This window comes from Dryobates pubescens, chromosome 8 (genome assembly GCF_014839835.1).
Source record: "Dryobates pubescens isolate bDryPub1 chromosome 8, bDryPub1.pri, whole genome shotgun sequence".
NCBI classification, from domain to species: domain Eukaryota; kingdom Metazoa; phylum Chordata; class Aves; order Piciformes; family Picidae; genus Dryobates; species Dryobates pubescens.
In genome coordinates this window covers 11,672,608-11,689,533 of record NC_071619.1, presented here as the reverse complement: position 1 = coordinate 11,689,533, position 16,926 = coordinate 11,672,608, and the positions used below count along the sequence as shown (strand labels likewise).

At 46.8% G+C, this 16,926-nt stretch overlaps 1 protein-coding gene across 1 annotated transcript; it reads right to left on the bottom strand.

Annotated features, from left to right (window-relative positions):
• Positions 1–880: 880 nt before the first annotated feature.
• Positions 881–14,772, bottom strand: ACTR1A (actin related protein 1A). The gene is made up of 11 exons (XM_054163385.1): positions 14,644–14,772; positions 8,406–8,470; positions 7,481–7,556; positions 6,654–6,779; positions 5,754–5,878; positions 5,233–5,449; positions 4,359–4,451; positions 3,452–3,626; positions 2,517–2,578; positions 2,091–2,131; positions 881–1,159 (listed from the first exon to the last, which is right to left on the bottom strand). Exons 1-11 carry the CDS (start codon positions 14,689–14,691, stop codon positions 1,057–1,059), a joined length of 1,131 nt encoding a protein of 376 aa, XP_054019360.1. The 5' UTR covers positions 14,692–14,772; the 3' UTR covers positions 881–1,056.
• Between the last annotated feature and the right edge of the window lie 2,154 nt (positions 14,773–16,926).

Genomic DNA, 16,926 nt, shown 5'->3' with positions numbered 1-16,926 from the left:
CATTTCAATAAATAAAACAATTCTTACATTACAATGCACCTTTCCAATTGTTATTTTGACCCAGAATAAAGTACACAGGAGTTATGCCTGGCTGCAAATACATGCTCCCTTTTGCCCTGACATGGCAGGAAGGAGGGAAACAGCCTTGACTCTTACAGAGAAAGAACATGAGAACTCAGCACTGTAAATCTTGGCAGGTTGAGGGGGAACACACAAGTGCCTTCACCCCCATTCTGGGGCACTTGCTTCCAGAGGAGAAAATGTATTTAAAACAAGGTACAAGAGAATAACCGTCTAGTACAATGATAGCTGATTAGATTTGCTTTGTTCTACTCCATGCAATACAAACTAAGTCCTATCACCAACTTCTCCAGCTGTGGTGCAGACCTGCACATCAGGCTAAGAAGTTACACACACCCACACGCTCACACACCAAAAACAGTGGGGGGGAAAAAAATGGGCTTAACTGTTGAGAATGTGCTTCCTCTTAATAAAAAATATATTATAAACAACTCAAAAACCTACTGATGGTGAAGACAGAAGTAGCTATAGGGCCTCAGCTACGTGCTTCTGGACAGTCCAGGCATTGCAGTCGGGCTGACTAAAGCCTGTGTGAGCAGTCTGCAGTGGTTGGCTCCCTTCTGGCTTGCTAGGCAGTTTCTATAAGCTGTTCCCTTTGTTTTTGCTTGTCTGTTTTACAGTGACAACCATGATTGCAACACAGAAACCAAGGGACTGAAATGAAAAAGGAATGGGCCGGTCTGGAGAAATTCAGATTGGAATTTTTCTCCTTTCCATGAAAATAAAAATAATAAAAAAAAAAAAACCCAACCAAAATCCCTAAACAACAAAAAAATAAAATAAAATAAAAACAAACAAACAAACAAAGAAGTTAGTAGTACTACTACAACCCTCCTGCTGCTGTTGTCTTTGCTCAGTGACATCGGGGCATGCTGGCGCGCACACACACACACACAGGCAGCTCTCACACTCGGACTCAGAGAAGCGAGTTTAGAACTGAAGTGAGTCTTCGGACACTGAGGACAGGTGCCGGCGCTAGAAGGTTTTCCGGTGGATGGCACGAGCTCCATCTTCTTCATACTCCTTTTTCGAAGCCCACATTTTCTTAAAGGTGTCCAGAGAGGCCAGGATAGAGCCACTGGGAAGAGACAGGCATACAGAATCAACCAGGTTGAAGAGGCCTCCAAGATCGTCAAGTCCAAACGATCACCCAGCCCTAACTAATCAACTAGACCACGGCACTAAGTGCCTCATCCGGGTGTTTCTTAAACACCTTCAGGGATGTTGACCCCACCAGCTCCCTGGGCAGCCCATCCCAATGGGTAATCACTCTGTGAAGAGCTGCTTTCTAAGATTAAGCCTGAACGTCCCCTTGTGCAGCTTGAGACTGTGTCCTCTTGTTCTGTTGCTGGTTGCCTGGGAGAAGAGACCAACCCAATGTTATGGGTTAAAGGAAAATGTTTGGTGCACTCATGTCTCTGCAGAGACAAGATGCTTTTACTGCATAACACTTCCCCATGTCAGAAAGGTGCTGAGACTCCCAGTTACCTTCAACAGAAGTGTCCTCTGGACAGTCACTTCCTCTCCTGTTAGCGTCAAACATGCTGGCACTGCAAAGCCTGGCACCAGCCATCCCCTCCCAGACAACCTGCTGCTTGCTGTTCCAAACACCAGCCTTTGCTGTAGGATCTGGTCTCACTTTCTACAATTATGGAGCAGAGTTTAGTACTCCTGACCAGCAGCAAAGACATAGGCAAGAGAGAAACCATGTCCAGAGGCTCTGCTCCAAGAAACATACTACCTATGAGCTTGTTTTACCTCAGACTGGACATTATGATTGGCAAGCCAATGCAACAGTCTCAGGTTCTGCAGGAGTCTTAGGGACAGAAAAGGCCAAGGGGCTGGCAGTACATGTGGAGTCAGGCTCAGTAACCACTCTGAGCATCATGCAACTGAATGATGAAAGTCTTCTGACACACAGCACCAGAACAGACAATAATGTGAGTACCAACAGGCTGCACCTCCCCACCCCTCACCCACAGCAAGACATGCCACTGTGCAGTACATACCCAATCCACGTGGAATACAATCTCTCCTGAGGAGCTGATATCTGGGAGAAAGAGACAGTCAGTCAGTACTCTTCCAAGCTCCAGTCTGCTCCTCCTGGGACACTAACCCCATTTTACTACAGGAGGCAGATGGCAAATACCAGTATCATCTCTTCCACTAGAAAGGTACCCAGCACACACCCCTAAAGCAGCCACAGGGGTCCAGGATCCTCAACCAGGGGTCACGTTGTCAGAGAAGCCACCTTCTCTTGGAATGAAGCCAAACAGGGTTTTGGGTTGTCATCACAACAGCAAATAGTGTTGGGCTGTCTCAGGAAAGCTGTTTCTGGTTTGAAGCAATTGGCAGCCCCACTCTCAGCATGGTTCTTTAGAGGCCACAGAACAGCATGTGGAGCAAGTGATAAGCACAAAAGAGATTGCTCCTACCCTTATTTTGACATCCTTCGGAGCTAGCTTCTTCACTTCGCTCAAGAGCCTGTCACCAAAGCCTACAGAAGACATAAAACATGGAGTCTGAGCCCCTCAGCAAAATCACAAGTTCCATCTACTAACAATGTGGACATGTCCTCTGCAGTCTTACTCAAACATCCCACTCCAGCTCTCACAGAGTGACTGGTTTGGAGAGGCACAGCACACCACCAGTGAGATACTGGGACTCCCTCTCCCTCAGGAATACCACAGGCACTGGCACAATGGGCTCAGCAGCAACTTGAGATAAGCAAATGAGATATTTTTTTGCTAGGACCACAGGTGGGCCAGTTCTCTCCTCCTTCCCTGGGCTTCCCTCCAGTGCCCAGCCCATTTCTACAGGGGAGCAAGGTTGGAATAGGAAAACCAGGACCTCTCTGGAGATGTCCATCTGTAGGTAACAGGGTGAAGTTCTGGTAGAAGGTATCTTTAAGTTGATGGGGGCCAGCTGAGCCCTGAGTGGGTGGAATGCTTTCTGCACACTTGTCTGACATTTTATGCAGTAGCAGGACTGTTGGACGCTCTCAGGTACCAAAGACCTAAGGAACCTCAGGAGAAGCAAGAGCTCTTTAGGTATCCAGTCTCAACTATCTTGAACTAGAGCAGCAGCAATGAGCACTGCTATTCAGTCCTGACACAGGCAGAGTGACAGGAAGAAAAAAAAAAAGCCCCCCCAAAGCCCAAGAAGTGAGGTGTCTTGCATACCCAGAAGGGTATGACTAGGACTCAGGAAATTAGATAGTAACTAGGTAGTAATCCCTCCTGAGGAAGCCAAGTTCCCACAACCCTCATCCCACAGGAGAAGTCAGTCGATCTAGGTTATCTTCCTAGTTTCACATGAGAAGGAAGAGATCAGGTATGCCACAGCCCACTGAAAGAGGGGAAGCAGGAACCTTTGAAAAGCGTGGAGCCTCCAGACAGCACGATGTTGGAGAAGAGCGTTCGCCTCAGGTCCATGTCTGATTTCTGAATGGCAAACACGAGCACCTCATGGAGCCCTTCGCATTCCTCCCCTATCAGGTCTGGCCGGAACAGCAGCTCGGGGGCTCGAAAACGGGCAGAGCCAATCTGCAAGGGGAGAAGTTAGCAGAGAGGGGAAGAGAGAGCAGTGTGTCTTGAGCCTGCCTCTTTTAGGTGAAGCTTTACAGTAGTGAAGTTTCCTGGACATTCATGCTGCATTGTTAGCTCCCAAATGAACACCAGCTTGGACTACAGTTCCCAGAAAAGGTATTATTTCCATTTGGCAGATGAAAGCCAAAGCAATTTACTCAGCCCCATACAGCAGGCTCCCAGCTACACCAGTTCCCCACTGGCAGAAAAAGGCACAGATCCACCCCGTCTGGTACTGGAGGTAAGACTTGTATTTCTTCTCCTTCAAATATTCCATAGTAGGCTCAGTCTTTTGAGGAGTACTCTTAACTCAGTCTTCAAAGCAATTGTTTCTGCAACTCTAGGCAGGACAAGGGCCAGATACAAAACCACTGCTGAATTTACAGTGAGCTGGTAACTACCCACACTCCATTTCTGATCTGCACAAAGATTTGCTCGGTCAAACAGGTCAGAGTCCCCATGGTCACACTGTACCCTTACCCAGGACTTCCAGTAGAAGTTGTCAGGTTTCTAACAAAGTTTTCTCCACCCAAAAATTCTAGTGCCCAGCTTGGCATGAGTTCTTGTCTTCTAAAATGATCTCCTCCCACCTAATGCCACACTGCATTTCACATCACTAGGCAGCAGGCTACTTTGGAAACCTCGTTCCTTCACATCAGGAATCCTGTGAGGGGGGTGGTCCTTACAAACCTCAATAGTGCTTCCATCTGGTAGATAATACTGAGCCTTCTCAGTCTCCAGAGTCTCATCCTTCTGGGGGTTTATTGACAGGTAGCAGGCACGCTGGAGAGGAAACATAGGGAGAGGGAGATGAGAATGAGAATCCAAATGCCTCTGATAAAATACTTTTCTGCCTAACAATCAAAAATCTGTGCATCCCTTTGGGAAGACCCAGTTTCAACAGTATTTTGTGCTGAGGAAAAGACCATGGACTTTTCAGACCCTCACCATGAAGAGTAAGCAAACACTTGTGAAAGGTTTCACCAGACCCTGAGAATCTGCAGCACAGATAAACACAAAGGTGATTCTGAACCACCAGCCTGTCTTCACCTCCATGTCAACAGCCCTTCCATAGGAATTAGGTGCAGCCTTGACTCTAAGTCTCCCAGAGCACAAGATGGTTGAGGTTGCAAGGGGCCTCTGGAGATCATCTTGTCCACCTCCTTGTTCAAGCAGAGTCACCTACAGCAGGTTGCCCAGAATCATGCCTAGATGGCTTTGAATAGCACCAAGAATGGAGACTTCACAAGTCTCTAGGGTTTGTGTATCTTGTCCTGACACTGGACATTACTGAAATGTGCCTGGCTTTGTTTACTTTGCACCCTCCTTTCAGGCATTTATATACAGTGGTGAGATCCTCCCCAACCTTCTCATGGATCAACAGTCCCAGCTCTCTCAGCCTTTCCTCATGAGAGATGCTCCAGTCCTTGAACTACCTAAGTGGCCCCAGTCTCCCTCAGGCAGATGAGAGAACAAAGTGCAGAGCTAGGGAGGCTGGCACTTCCCACTAGATGTCACAAGTCATGACTTCCCCTCTTGGATAAACATGGAAACAGTGGATCACCTCCTTGATGGTCTTGACAATCTCAAATTCAGAGGTTGTGTGGAAGTCATAGCCCTCCTTCCGGAGGTAGAGGCGCAGGAAGCGTGAGACATCACGGCCAGCGATGTCAATCCGCATGATGGAGTGAGGCATGGCAAAGCCTTCGTAGATGGGAACCGCATGGGTAACGCCATCCCCGGAGTCCAGCACCACTCCTGTAGTCCTCCCAGTCGCGTAGCTAGCAAAGGGGCAAACAATCAAGTCAGCACAAGCAACCCTAAGCATGCAGCACATCCAGGCTCAACTCGGGGAGCGGAGACATCATGCGAACAGCAGCTAGAAAAAGCCCCAAACCTACTTCTCATCAGTTACAGCTCAGCAAGCTCCTGTGAACTCTTTCGTGCAGCAATTAAAGTTCAGCTTCACTTCTTGGTTGAAAAGGGGTAGGTCAGACACCAGTGGGGTCTCTTCTGCGGGTTTGTGGAAAACTGGGCTTCACAGCAACATGTCACAAGCACAGATCAAAGATGAAAGACACTTACAGGCTAAGCACAGCTTGCATGGAGATGAACAATGCTGGCACATTGAAGGTCTCAAAAAACACCTCAGCAGCACGCTCTCTGTTCTTGCGTGGGTTAAGGGGTGCTTCTGTCAGCAGCACAGGATGCTGGTAAAGAAAAGAAGGAGCTGTACTGCAATAACCAGGAGGCAGCTAGATAGGTCTTCCTGAAAATTTCTGCTTATTTATTCACTTTAAGAACCATGGGGTGTAAGAGGACAGGTAGAACAGAATTAATTTCAGCTGCATTACACAGTAAATAACCTCTAAGAAACTGGAAGACCAGCAGGGTTCTGGTCTAATTATGAAGAATTGTTAGGAAGTCTACTTTGTGTGCAACTCTGCCCATAAACAAAGGTAAAAAAGGTAAACAAGGGCAAACAAGGTGACTCTCAGTGCTAAAAGTCAGCCAGATTTACCAAAACACGCAGACCCTGAAGGAAGGGTGAAGGCATATGGTCTTAGCACAGACCCTGCAGAAACATTCCTACTCCACTTATAGTCATTTAATGGTATTTTTACTGTTGGTTCCTTCCAGACCACAGGACTGTGGTTTTCTCCTTCCCCACTTCATATCATGTCACTGCTGAGTGGACATGCCTGATGCACAGGTAGAACAGGAAAAGTTAGAAGCACTTGGCCTAGAGCAGAATCATTACAGAGAGTGTAAATAAAGTCAGATTTTCAGTCAGGCCTGAACAGGAATTCTGCTTGGATATTTCCCATGCAGTATCTCCTGAGAGGTGAAAGAGCCTAATTCAATAAGGGACACACTGAAAAAGGCGACCCAAGGAAAGGTCCCAAATCTTTCCTAGAGTTCCAAGACTACTGGTGTCACACACAAGGAATGACACCTGTGCCCTTACATAATGAGGTATCTCACCTCCTCTGAGAATGTCTGAAGCTGGTCCTTTGAATACACATACTGCCAAATGCGCTCCATGTCGTTCCAGTCCTTCACTATGCCATGTTCCATCGGGTATCGGATCGAGAGGAGACCTCTGTGCTCCTGAGCAAACAGAAAGGACAACCCAGCATACCTATCAAAGACTCCATCACAATTCTGAGCACTAGGAATGAATGTCAGACTCATTCATTTTTATAAAATACAACTCATCTCTAGCACACAGGACAAAAATCTAAACATTAATTGCAAACATCTTTCCCAGAGATGTAGTCACAAGATTAAACAAGGCCTTTTTATACTGAGAAGGAATGTCTGACATTTGCAAAGCACACTCCATGCTAACACTTCAAGCCAACCTATCAAATGGCATCTCTGGTCATGATAGAAAACATAACAGGGTGGTATTGGGGAATGTGGTTTGGAGGGCTCATGAGAAATGCAAGACCATACAACTACATACTGACAAAAGCAGGACTGTGAAAAGCAAGCTTCTTGCCCACCCCAGGGAGATAAAAGGCAACCAAGTCAACTTCTAAAGTTCTCAGTCAAAAGATAGGGATGTAACCATGCAGACCTAGAAGTAGCCTAGGAAAAAAAAATGAAGAGATATAGGACTTGGGGAAAAGGTCTGTAGTCAGCAAGTTGGCACAAGAATTTCATGCCCACTCCACTCTGGACACACTTAGAAGTGACAATCTACCCTGCTCTTCAGATCTGTACACTAATACCAAGGATCCACAGCCCTTTTAAGCACAGCAGCATTCTGAGATTCACAGAGAAGTCCAGTATATAGGTTTTCTTACCTCTGCCTTTGGACCAATGAAAATGTCCCCTTCTAAAGCACCAGCCATAACACGAGTGTGCTTTGGTCTGCCCACACTAGAACAGAGGCAAGAGTATAAGTGCTTCTAGAGGAAGAGCTCAGATGCACCCAAGGATTAAGTACTTTGTGCTCTTCTCTGTCCTAGCCAGTACTATCTAAAGTGATGGGCAGCACTAGCTGCAGCCAAGCCCAGGTTTGCTCTAAATTAATCTCAGAATCAGAGGCGAAGGGAACAGATTGTAGACAGTTCCAAATTAGCAGGACATGTCAGCTGAGTCTGGCCACATTTTCCCTGATGGCTCAGGACTTAGTTGTTCCAGCAGCACCTGGGGTAAACGTGAGCAATGGTCTGAGCTGAGAGATCCACACTGAGTTGCCTGACCTCAGGTAGGCTTCTCAGGTTCGACATTTGTAGTCCCATACCCCACCTCACCATAGAAAACACACTGCTCAGAACATGAATACCCTGATGAAGCTCCAACCCCACTGAAAATAAAAGTCAGTGACTATTTGTAATTCCTGATCCCAGTAAAACTCAGAAAACTTCGAGTGAGGTTTGGCAGGAATCAAGACAAACCACACCCCAAAGAAATGTAGAGGCCTTTACACTTCTTTTCCCAACTTTGTCTTTTTCCTGGTCCTTTTCCTAACATCTCAAAACTAAAGGATCCTACAGCTTTGACTAAGCCTGACAAAGTGGTAAGTCACCTTCTACAGCACATCCCCCTCAGAAAATCTTTCAGTACTTAAGAACAGAAATCTCATCTCCCTGATGCTTCTGTGCAGCAGGCAGAAAAAAATACAACTCTTTTCTCCAGTTTCAAAATTGGACTGTTATTCCTCTCTACACAGCAAAGAATCTGTACACAGTACTAAGAACTTACCAAGTGCAGTAGAATACTTACTAGTTTGGAAAGCAGTATTTGGGTATTTGATCACCTGCAAAACCTGCTTTGATGACACCCGAGCCCTGTAGGAGCAACAGAGAAACAGGTGAGCTTATTCATTCAGTTCTCTTTGCAGCTTTAAAGGAGCAGCAAAGTACACCAGGCAGGCACTCTCCATTTTACTAGGGATAATGCTCCCTGGGGACTGATTCTCCAGGCATGACTTTGGATGGGAAGGTGCCAGCAGGACAGCTTGGCCACTAGAGGGGAGTAATGGCACCCTCCCTGGCAGCGACAAATCACACAGGGCACAAACACTCGAGAGCATCCTGGTACTGCTCTGCAAACACATTCAAATGCCATTCTGTACAGACAAGTATTCTTCTACCCGGTGCTACTGCCAGGGGTGCAGGAGGCTAAAGCTCTGCAGTGTTCTATCAATCTTAAATACTTCTTGGGTGGAGGAGAGCACTCCAGAAAGCCGAACAACTGAGCCCTGATGGATTCAGGGGCCACTGATAAGAGAGTGAAGACTGTAGGCCTCTCAGAAACAGACCGGAAAGCCTGAAGGGAGGGTGGAAAAAGTCAGAGAAGTGAGCAGGAAAGGACTTTGTGGAACAGGTTAGAGCAGAGACTAGGGAAAAGAATGCTAAGGAGGCAGGATACAGAAATGTGGGCAGAAAAGACACTGGAAACAAACCCAGACTGGGGGTCTGGAAAGAACAAAGGTGCCAGTCAGATTGTAAGGGGAAGGGCTGGAGGCAGGAAGAGCAGCTGACAGGATAGGGCTTGTTTAGAAGGGATAAGGAAGAAGAGATTAGGTATGGCAGTCAGAAAGGCACAAATTCAAAAAGCCTCCTGCAACATTCAAAGCAGCACAAGCAGCAAACACAGAGCGGGTAAAACCAGCCACAGCGAGGCCCTGGCAGCATGTCAGTGCTGGGCATCTGGCTCCACAGATCCTGTCGCCACTGGTATCATCTGGAAGCGTCCTGGGAACCTCACCATCAACTTGGACCTGTGCTGACTCCTTCCCCTCCTCCATTTCCTCTCCCTGCACAAGAGAATGACATCTTGAAACAATGAGCAGCTTGCAGGAACACCCAAGTTTTGCTAAGGAGCAGATTTTCATAGGCTCTCCTTGGATAAGGCATTTCACTGGCAATCCCAGACCGCCACAGCAGTAAATTCTTCTGCAGAAAGAGGGGCAGTTCTGCTTTACTCTGTACCAGGAGCAAAGTGTGTGAGCTGTACTGAAACCTGTCACCTATGCAGTGCCTGTTCATTCTCAAGAGCTCTGAAGCGGGAATGCTCTGGGTTTGACGGCTCCACTAAGGCATTTTAAAATGAGTAGTGATGCAACTCCTCTATGGCTTTCCCCTTCCCTGGTCAGCATCACTGCTTTCCTTTGGAGGTTGAGACCAAATGAGCTGCTCAGAGCTCTGCCAGAAAAGTTCTGGCTGCAGCAGTTTCTGACGTTGCCGTCCCAGCTGCCTGCCCCATTCCACTGCCAGAGGTTACCAAGCCAGAGCAGGCTCAGCAAAAAGGAATGCGAGGCAGCTCCAGCCTCTCCAGTTCACAGGCCAAAGCCTTGTTCCCAAGCTACTTCCATCAGCACATTCAGTCAAGGTGCCAGGCTTTGAACAGAGCATGCATGCTCTGCCACCAGCGCTGGGGCACTCCTGCCTTAAAACTGACAGCCAGATTTACCGGGGCACATCTATAAAATGAGGAACACTCTGCAGACCTACATAGTTATAAAACATAAAAGACAGGATTGCTCAAATCCTTATCTCCTGACAAACACCTGCAGCCAGGCTGGCTCAAGGAGCACAGCCATGCTGGCACCTGGGCAGGACTACTCCCTCTGGGCAAGAGGGACGCAGCTCCAGCTGCATCCCAATGTCTACACCAGCAGGTACTGTGAAGTGTTAAAATTAGAAGGACTTCCCTTTAAACAGACTCTCGTTTGGATATTCACTTCAACATGAAGCAAGGAATAAAACAAACCCAGTATTTTGTTTTTTCCTTATCACAGTTTACAAACAACTCTCTACCTGGGCAATAATACCCTCCTTTGGGTCAACTTTTTTCGCTACAAGGCCTGACAAACACAGCAAGGTAATCCCATCAGAACACTGTGCTTACTGAGTGACTGATCTTTCTGCTGCTAGGAAGTGGTTTTGGGAGAACAATGATGCCCCTATTTAACACAGATCAAAACTGCTTTAGGCTAGGCCAAAAATTCACCAGTGTGTCCTGGTGAGAATCCCAGCAAGTTATGCATTTTAAGATTTACATACTGAAGTTCAAAGTTAACCAAATGTGCTGATAGCTCCGAACTCCCTAGTTTGAGTCAAAGACAAATGACTGCTTTGAATGTGCTGGTAGGATGGGACTTCCCCACAGCTGTGCTTCAAAGTGCCTGGGAATAAACCAAGCACAGTTGATTGCTACTGCAGCACTGCAAAGACCTGACAGAACCTTCTGACCAATTCATTTTTTAGTGAAAACATTTTAATTCTTTGAAGATGTGTGCAGTGAGTAAATCTATTTACTATAGACCAGACTGAGCTCCCTACACAAGGAGAGGAAAAGATTTAAAGCTCAAAATAAGCCTGACTGATTCAGGTTTAAAGTAAAGACCTGGGGTTTTAGCATTGCTTCAAATAAGCAGAACACCATGAATGCTCTCTTCTGCTGCAAGCTCTGACATATTAAAACTTTAAAAAAGGACATCCTTTCAAAAGTAACCATTGCAAGTAACCATTCAGTTTGTTTGGTTGGTTGATTTTTGTTTTGTTGTGTTTTTTTTTTCAAATGTGAGCAAAAGGGGGGAAAAAAGAAGACATAAAAACTACATGTCAGATGTAAAGGTGAAGGCAGATAATCTCATGGAAAATTCTTGTGAGTACCCTGAAGTAACTGCACGTGCCTCTTCCACTACCTCTGGAGATAGTCAGTTATTGATTCATTCACCTACATGCATTTAGGGCTCCAGTTTAAATGGAAACCACCAAAAGAGCCCACCTGGCATGCAGCACTTTTCATAGAGTGCAGATTTCATAGTGTTGTAAATGATCTTTTAAAATGTACATCTAATAAAATATAAGAACAAACCAAAGACAAAATGGGCCTTACTGACAGCTCAGCTGTTTAAAACACCACCACTTAGACAAAGCCAAATTCTATTCTCTTTTACATAAACAGAGACAATTCCATGAAGGTCAAGGAATTTGCACTTGCTTAGGCCATGACTAAACTATGCTGTTGGTAGTCCTGGGTTTGGCTGGGATAGAGTTAATTTTCTTCCTAGTACCTGGTACAGTGCTGTGCTTTGCATTTAGTATGAGAACAATGTTGATAACACACTGATGTTGTAGTTGTTGCTAAGTAGCATTTATCCCAAGCTAAGGATTTTTCAGTTCCACATGCTCTCTCAGCAAGCAAGTGCACAAGAAATTGGGAGGGAGCACAGCCAGGTGACCCCAACTAGCCAACAGGATATTCCATACCATAGAATGTCACACTCAGTATATAAACTGGGGGGAGTTGGCCCAGGGCAAGAAATGGATTGCTGCTCAGGCACTGGTCAGCAGGTGGTGAGCAATTGCATTGTGCATACTTTGTCTTTCTCACCCTTTTAGTTATATTCTTTTTTAATTATGATTATTATATATTTTGTTTTCATTATTAAACTTTTCTTCTCTCAACCCAGAAGGAGGAGTCAGCAAGGGGCTGCATGGTATTTAGTTGCTGGCTGGGGTTAAACCATGACATCAGTTTACGTGTGCATTGGGTTCATCAGAGCTCCCAGACCACTTATTTCAGAGAGAGCTCATTTGGAGTTCAAGATGAAAACACAATTCTTGAAATTACTTATTGGACAAGGAGGAATATTAAGGTTGTGCTGAGGTACAGCTCCAACCTCTCATTGTATATTACAAAACTCTGCCTCCTGAAATCATGCAGCTGAGTCTACTGTTTGGTAAAAGAAAAACCCCATGTTAGGGTTTTAGCTACATACCTTAATGTCATTTTGGAACACACCAAGATACTAGGGCTGCAACTGTGGGGACTGGCTTGCTTGACAGCTCAGCATTGCACTTCTCCCTCCCCACCCTCCCATACACATGCATATATAAGACAGGATGACATTCAGCCCTGAAAAGCTGCCGGCAGCTCTTGAGGAAAAGCAGTAATGAGGCAGCAAGAATAGCTGTACCTGCTCTGTGCAGCTCCACCTCCTGTCCTGCCTGAACTCAGAAGAGTACCAAAAATGCAGTGTCACCATAAGGCTCCTCAGCTGACAGCCTGACAGCATTAAAGGCAGATGCTACAACAACTATTTCATTCTTCTTGCACAGGGAGGGGCAGGGGGGAACTTGTTTGTCAGAAAGGCAAGAGAAAGACTTCACTTTTATAAGAGCAGCTGACAAAATAAGAAAAGAAATAGAGTCAGTTGCTGACACATGAGCCCTTCTTCAGGTCTAAAGCAGAGGCAGCAATCACTGCTCTAAATAACAAAAGGACATGCTGAAATTAGCTATAGGCTCCTATTATACGATTACAGCACAACAAGTGCATCCTCACAGTACCAGAGTGCTTGGAAATAACTTTAATGGCAACCTAATCACTTGATAGCACAGCAGGGTCAGTGTTACTTTGGTCATTCCTAAGAACAATCAACCTGATCCATTCTTTAATGTCTCAAATAAAGAAAATAACACATTTTTTCTCCACATAGTTAATTCTACTACTTAGTCTCCTTTTCCATTAAATAGTTTCCTTCAATGTCTAACCCAAAGCTTTCTGCTGTGATTCCAGGGGCAGAAACAAAATCAAAACTGTGCAGAGAGCTCAAGCTGTAGAGAAGGAATTGGGATGAATAATAAAGAAGGGGTCAAATGAATCATTGGCTTGATCTGGGAAGACCTACAAACATTCAGCATATGGGAAAACAGAAACAAAACAAAGGTTGAGAAGTGTTAGGAAGTGTTAGACTAGCAAGTCCACATGCCATATGGCAAAAAGATTGAGCAAAAATGAAGATTATGGAAAGATAAGGGAGCACAACACTGACCCTTTGAAACAACAAAATCTCACAATCTGGCAGAAGACAAAAGGGAAGAGTATAATTTGTGCCTCACTACACTGAAGGAGACTCCCTCTAAGATATATCCTCCCACCCCTTCCTGGATAGCCTTTTCTCTTGAGAGGCCAGCATGGATGGGTCAAACAGAACTGGACCCAGAAGTACCTCACTGAGGCATTTAATCACAGTCACCCATCTCTGGTCTATTACCCACACAGGCTGAAGGTCTGCTTTGAGCTAATAAGCAACATTATCAGCTACGAGCAGCTATCTGTGACACCACACCCCATTGTCAAATTACAGCTGATGCAACTCATGCTGGGCGCAGTTTCTTAAGGAGCTCTCCCTCCTCAGAATAGGAACCTGTGCCTTGGGTGCCAGTACTCCCTTGCTGAGATCACTAAGCCAGATGTGCTGTGAGGAGGTGGCTGGTACTGGGTGGGGGCTGTCTCTGTCACACTAGGCCTGTCAAAGAGTTGCCTGTAACAGGGAGGTTGGCTGCAGAGTATCATCTCCATCAGGGTCCAAGAGAGTACAGACACCTCCAGAGCATGCTGGGAATCTGGCCAAGGCGTACCGCACAGGATGCCGGGAGTCTGGGCAAGACTGGGCCCACCGGCGGCCATTGTCCCCCAGGCACAAAGAGGGACAAGGCGGTGCCGCTGAGCCGGGATGCAGCCCCGTCTGACAGACAGCTCTGCCCACCAATGAGCACAGGTGCTCTGCACGAGGGCGGGGCGGGAAGCACCCGACTCTGGCAGGTAACTGCGGGCTTCCCCCGCTACCCCGCCGCTGACTGACAGCTGCCCCAGCCAATGGGGTCGCATCGCCCCTCCCAGCCAGCAGGCACCTCGGCGGCGGCAGGGGCCCGCATCAGCAAGGGGCAACAGCCCCTTCAGTGGGTGACAGGCAAACACCTCAGCCAATCGCGGTGCGCCGAACCGCGAGGACCCCACCCCGGCGGCAGCCTGTGAGAACACGGCGGACAGCGCTGTATGAGGGCCCAAGGCGGCGGCCAGGCCAGCAGGAGGTGGGGGAGGGGTGGAGGGATGAGTAGGCGGCGGCAGGCGGGGCGCGGCCGTCCTCGATGACAAAGGGATTCCGGCTCGCGGACCCTTCCCGCCCTCCCAGCTCCCGGGACGCGCGGCCTCCCGCACTCACGTTGTCTATCACGACGGGCTGGTTCGCTATCACGTCGTAGGACTCCATGGCGAGGACCCGCCGCAGCCACCCGTCAGGGAGCAACAGCCCAGTCCTCGGCGGCGCATGCGCAGAGCGGCGGCGCGGGGCCAGCTGGGTGATGTATTCCTCCGGTGGCGGGGCATGCCGGGAAGTGTAGTGCCTGCTGGGAAGGCGCTGGGAACGAGGCATGCTGGGAGGTAGAGTGCGGAAAGAGGAATCGGCTGTGTCGGAGTAAAGCCCTGTGAGCGGGGACGGCCCGGGGGTCACTGCGCACTGCCAACAAGCACAGGATCCATACAGGCTGGGAGATGAAGGGATTGAGAGCAGCCCTGCCGAGAAGGGCTTGGGGATACTGATGTATGAAGAGCTGGACGTAAGCCGGCAAGATGCAGTCGCAGCCCAGAAGGCATCCTGGGCAGCATCAAAACAAGTGTGGCCAGCAGACTGAGAGAGGTGATTCTCCCGCTCGATTCCACTCTCTTGAGACCCCTACTTGGAGTACTGCATCATGTTCTAGAGTCCTCAGCGCAGGAAAGACATGAACCTGTCGGAGCAGGTCCAGAGCAGAACCACCAAGATGACCTGGGGACTGGAACACCTCTCCTGTGAAGAAAGGTTGAGTGAATCAGAATTGTTGAGCCTGGTAAAAAGAAGGCTTTGGAGAGACTATAGTGGCTTTCCAGTACCTGAAGGGAGCCTATAAGACTGATGAAGATAATATTTTTAGTAAGGCCTGTTGCAACAGGACGAGGGTTAATAGTTTTAAATTAAAAGGGGGCAGATTTAAATGAGGAAGAAATTCTTTACAATGGGGATGGTGAAGCGCTGGAACAGGTTGCTCAGAGAGGTGGGAGATGCCTCATCTTTGAAAGTGCTCAGGGTCAGGTTGGATAAGGCTCTGAGCAATCTGATCTAGTTGAAGATGATCCTGCTGACTGCAGGATGGTTGGACTAGATGATCTTTAAAGGTCCCATCCGATGCAAAGCATTCTGTTATTTCAGTTGGCTGCTTTCCAGCTTAATTGATGCTCCCCCACCTTTTCTTGACAGAAAAAGAGAAAAAATGGTGGCATAACCTTCAGCAGAGGGAACCTACCGCTCATGTCCTGAGTATTACCCAGTTTCTCTGTATTTTTTGAGGCATGGCAACCAGAAAACAAGTGTCAGTACAAAGAATACACATTATAGGCATCCTACTGTTAAATAATGTGTTCCCTGTTGTTTTTCATTTGTTTCATGTCCTAAAGATACTTGGAATAATTGATAATGATACTAAAAGGATACATTTACTCGAAACTCTGAGCAACACTGGGATGAACTTCATTACTGCTCAGTTTACATGACAGCTGGTTCAAAAGTCAGCTGTCTTGTCCTGCATCTTTCATGCAGACACCAAGACTTTCCTTCTGTAGTTTGTGTTTAGCCCAAGCAAATGCTCTCATCTCAGGTACTTATCTTTAGTGATTTTACCCATTCACCTAGTTGAAAAGAGGGATATTTTATAGAGCAGGATGGGTTTAAATGATCTTAAGTATCACCTCAGTAAAGGCCAGGACAAACTCATCACATGTGTTTTATGCCACCACAGTGTTTCATATATAACTCTGTTACAGTTAACCTCCTCTACTGACTGTAGTTGACTGCATGTCACAAAAAGCAGTATTACAGTAAAGGGACAAGTGAAATATTGTTTGTTGTGGGAAGCAGTGATTCATGAGAACACCAACCACTCACCTCCTTTCTCAGAGGATAGTAATTTGTTTGTCTACTCGCCAGTTTTTGACCATATGTGGTCTCCTAAAAGGTATGTTGTGAATAGTGTTTTTAGAATAACCTCTCAGCTATTTAAATGAGAAATGCAACAATCAGGAACACTAATCTTATTTTCCCACCACTCTATAGCTTATTTTTTCTCTGTGATGATTGAAAAATAAAAGGCAGGGTGCTGCTCTGGCAAAGATGTGTAGGACTACTGAACACACACATACACACACACACATCCATACAAGGGCTTGCACGACCACAGATGTAGTTGCAGTTCAGAAATAACCCAGCTCTTCAGTGTGCTTAGTAGACAGGTTATGATCCTCCATTGGACAGCCCTTGGACTTCCCCTATTTGTATTGCTTCAAAGCTGCCTCTGAGGTACCTACAGGTACAGAAAGCTGCATATGGAGAATAAAGGCACAGTGAGAATTGGAGAAGGTATAAAGATAGCAGTAACAAAAGCCATCAGTGCAGTAGTAAAGGAAATAAGGCCAG

Excerpts from the sequence above, each read along its gene's own strand:
- ACTR1A (XM_054163385.1), bottom strand. The coding sequence starts at position 14,691 with ATGGAGTCCTACGACGTGATAGCGAACCAGCCCGTCGTGATAGACAAC. Across the intron at positions 7,557-8,405 it reads AAATACTGCTTTCCAAACTA|TGTGGGCAGACCAAAGCACA; the intron begins GTAAGTATTCTA and ends CCTCTGTTCTAG. Across the intron at positions 1,160-2,090 it reads TTGTATTCCACGTGGATTGG|TGGCTCTATCCTGGCCTCTC; the intron begins GTATGTACTGCA and ends GTCTCTTCCCAG.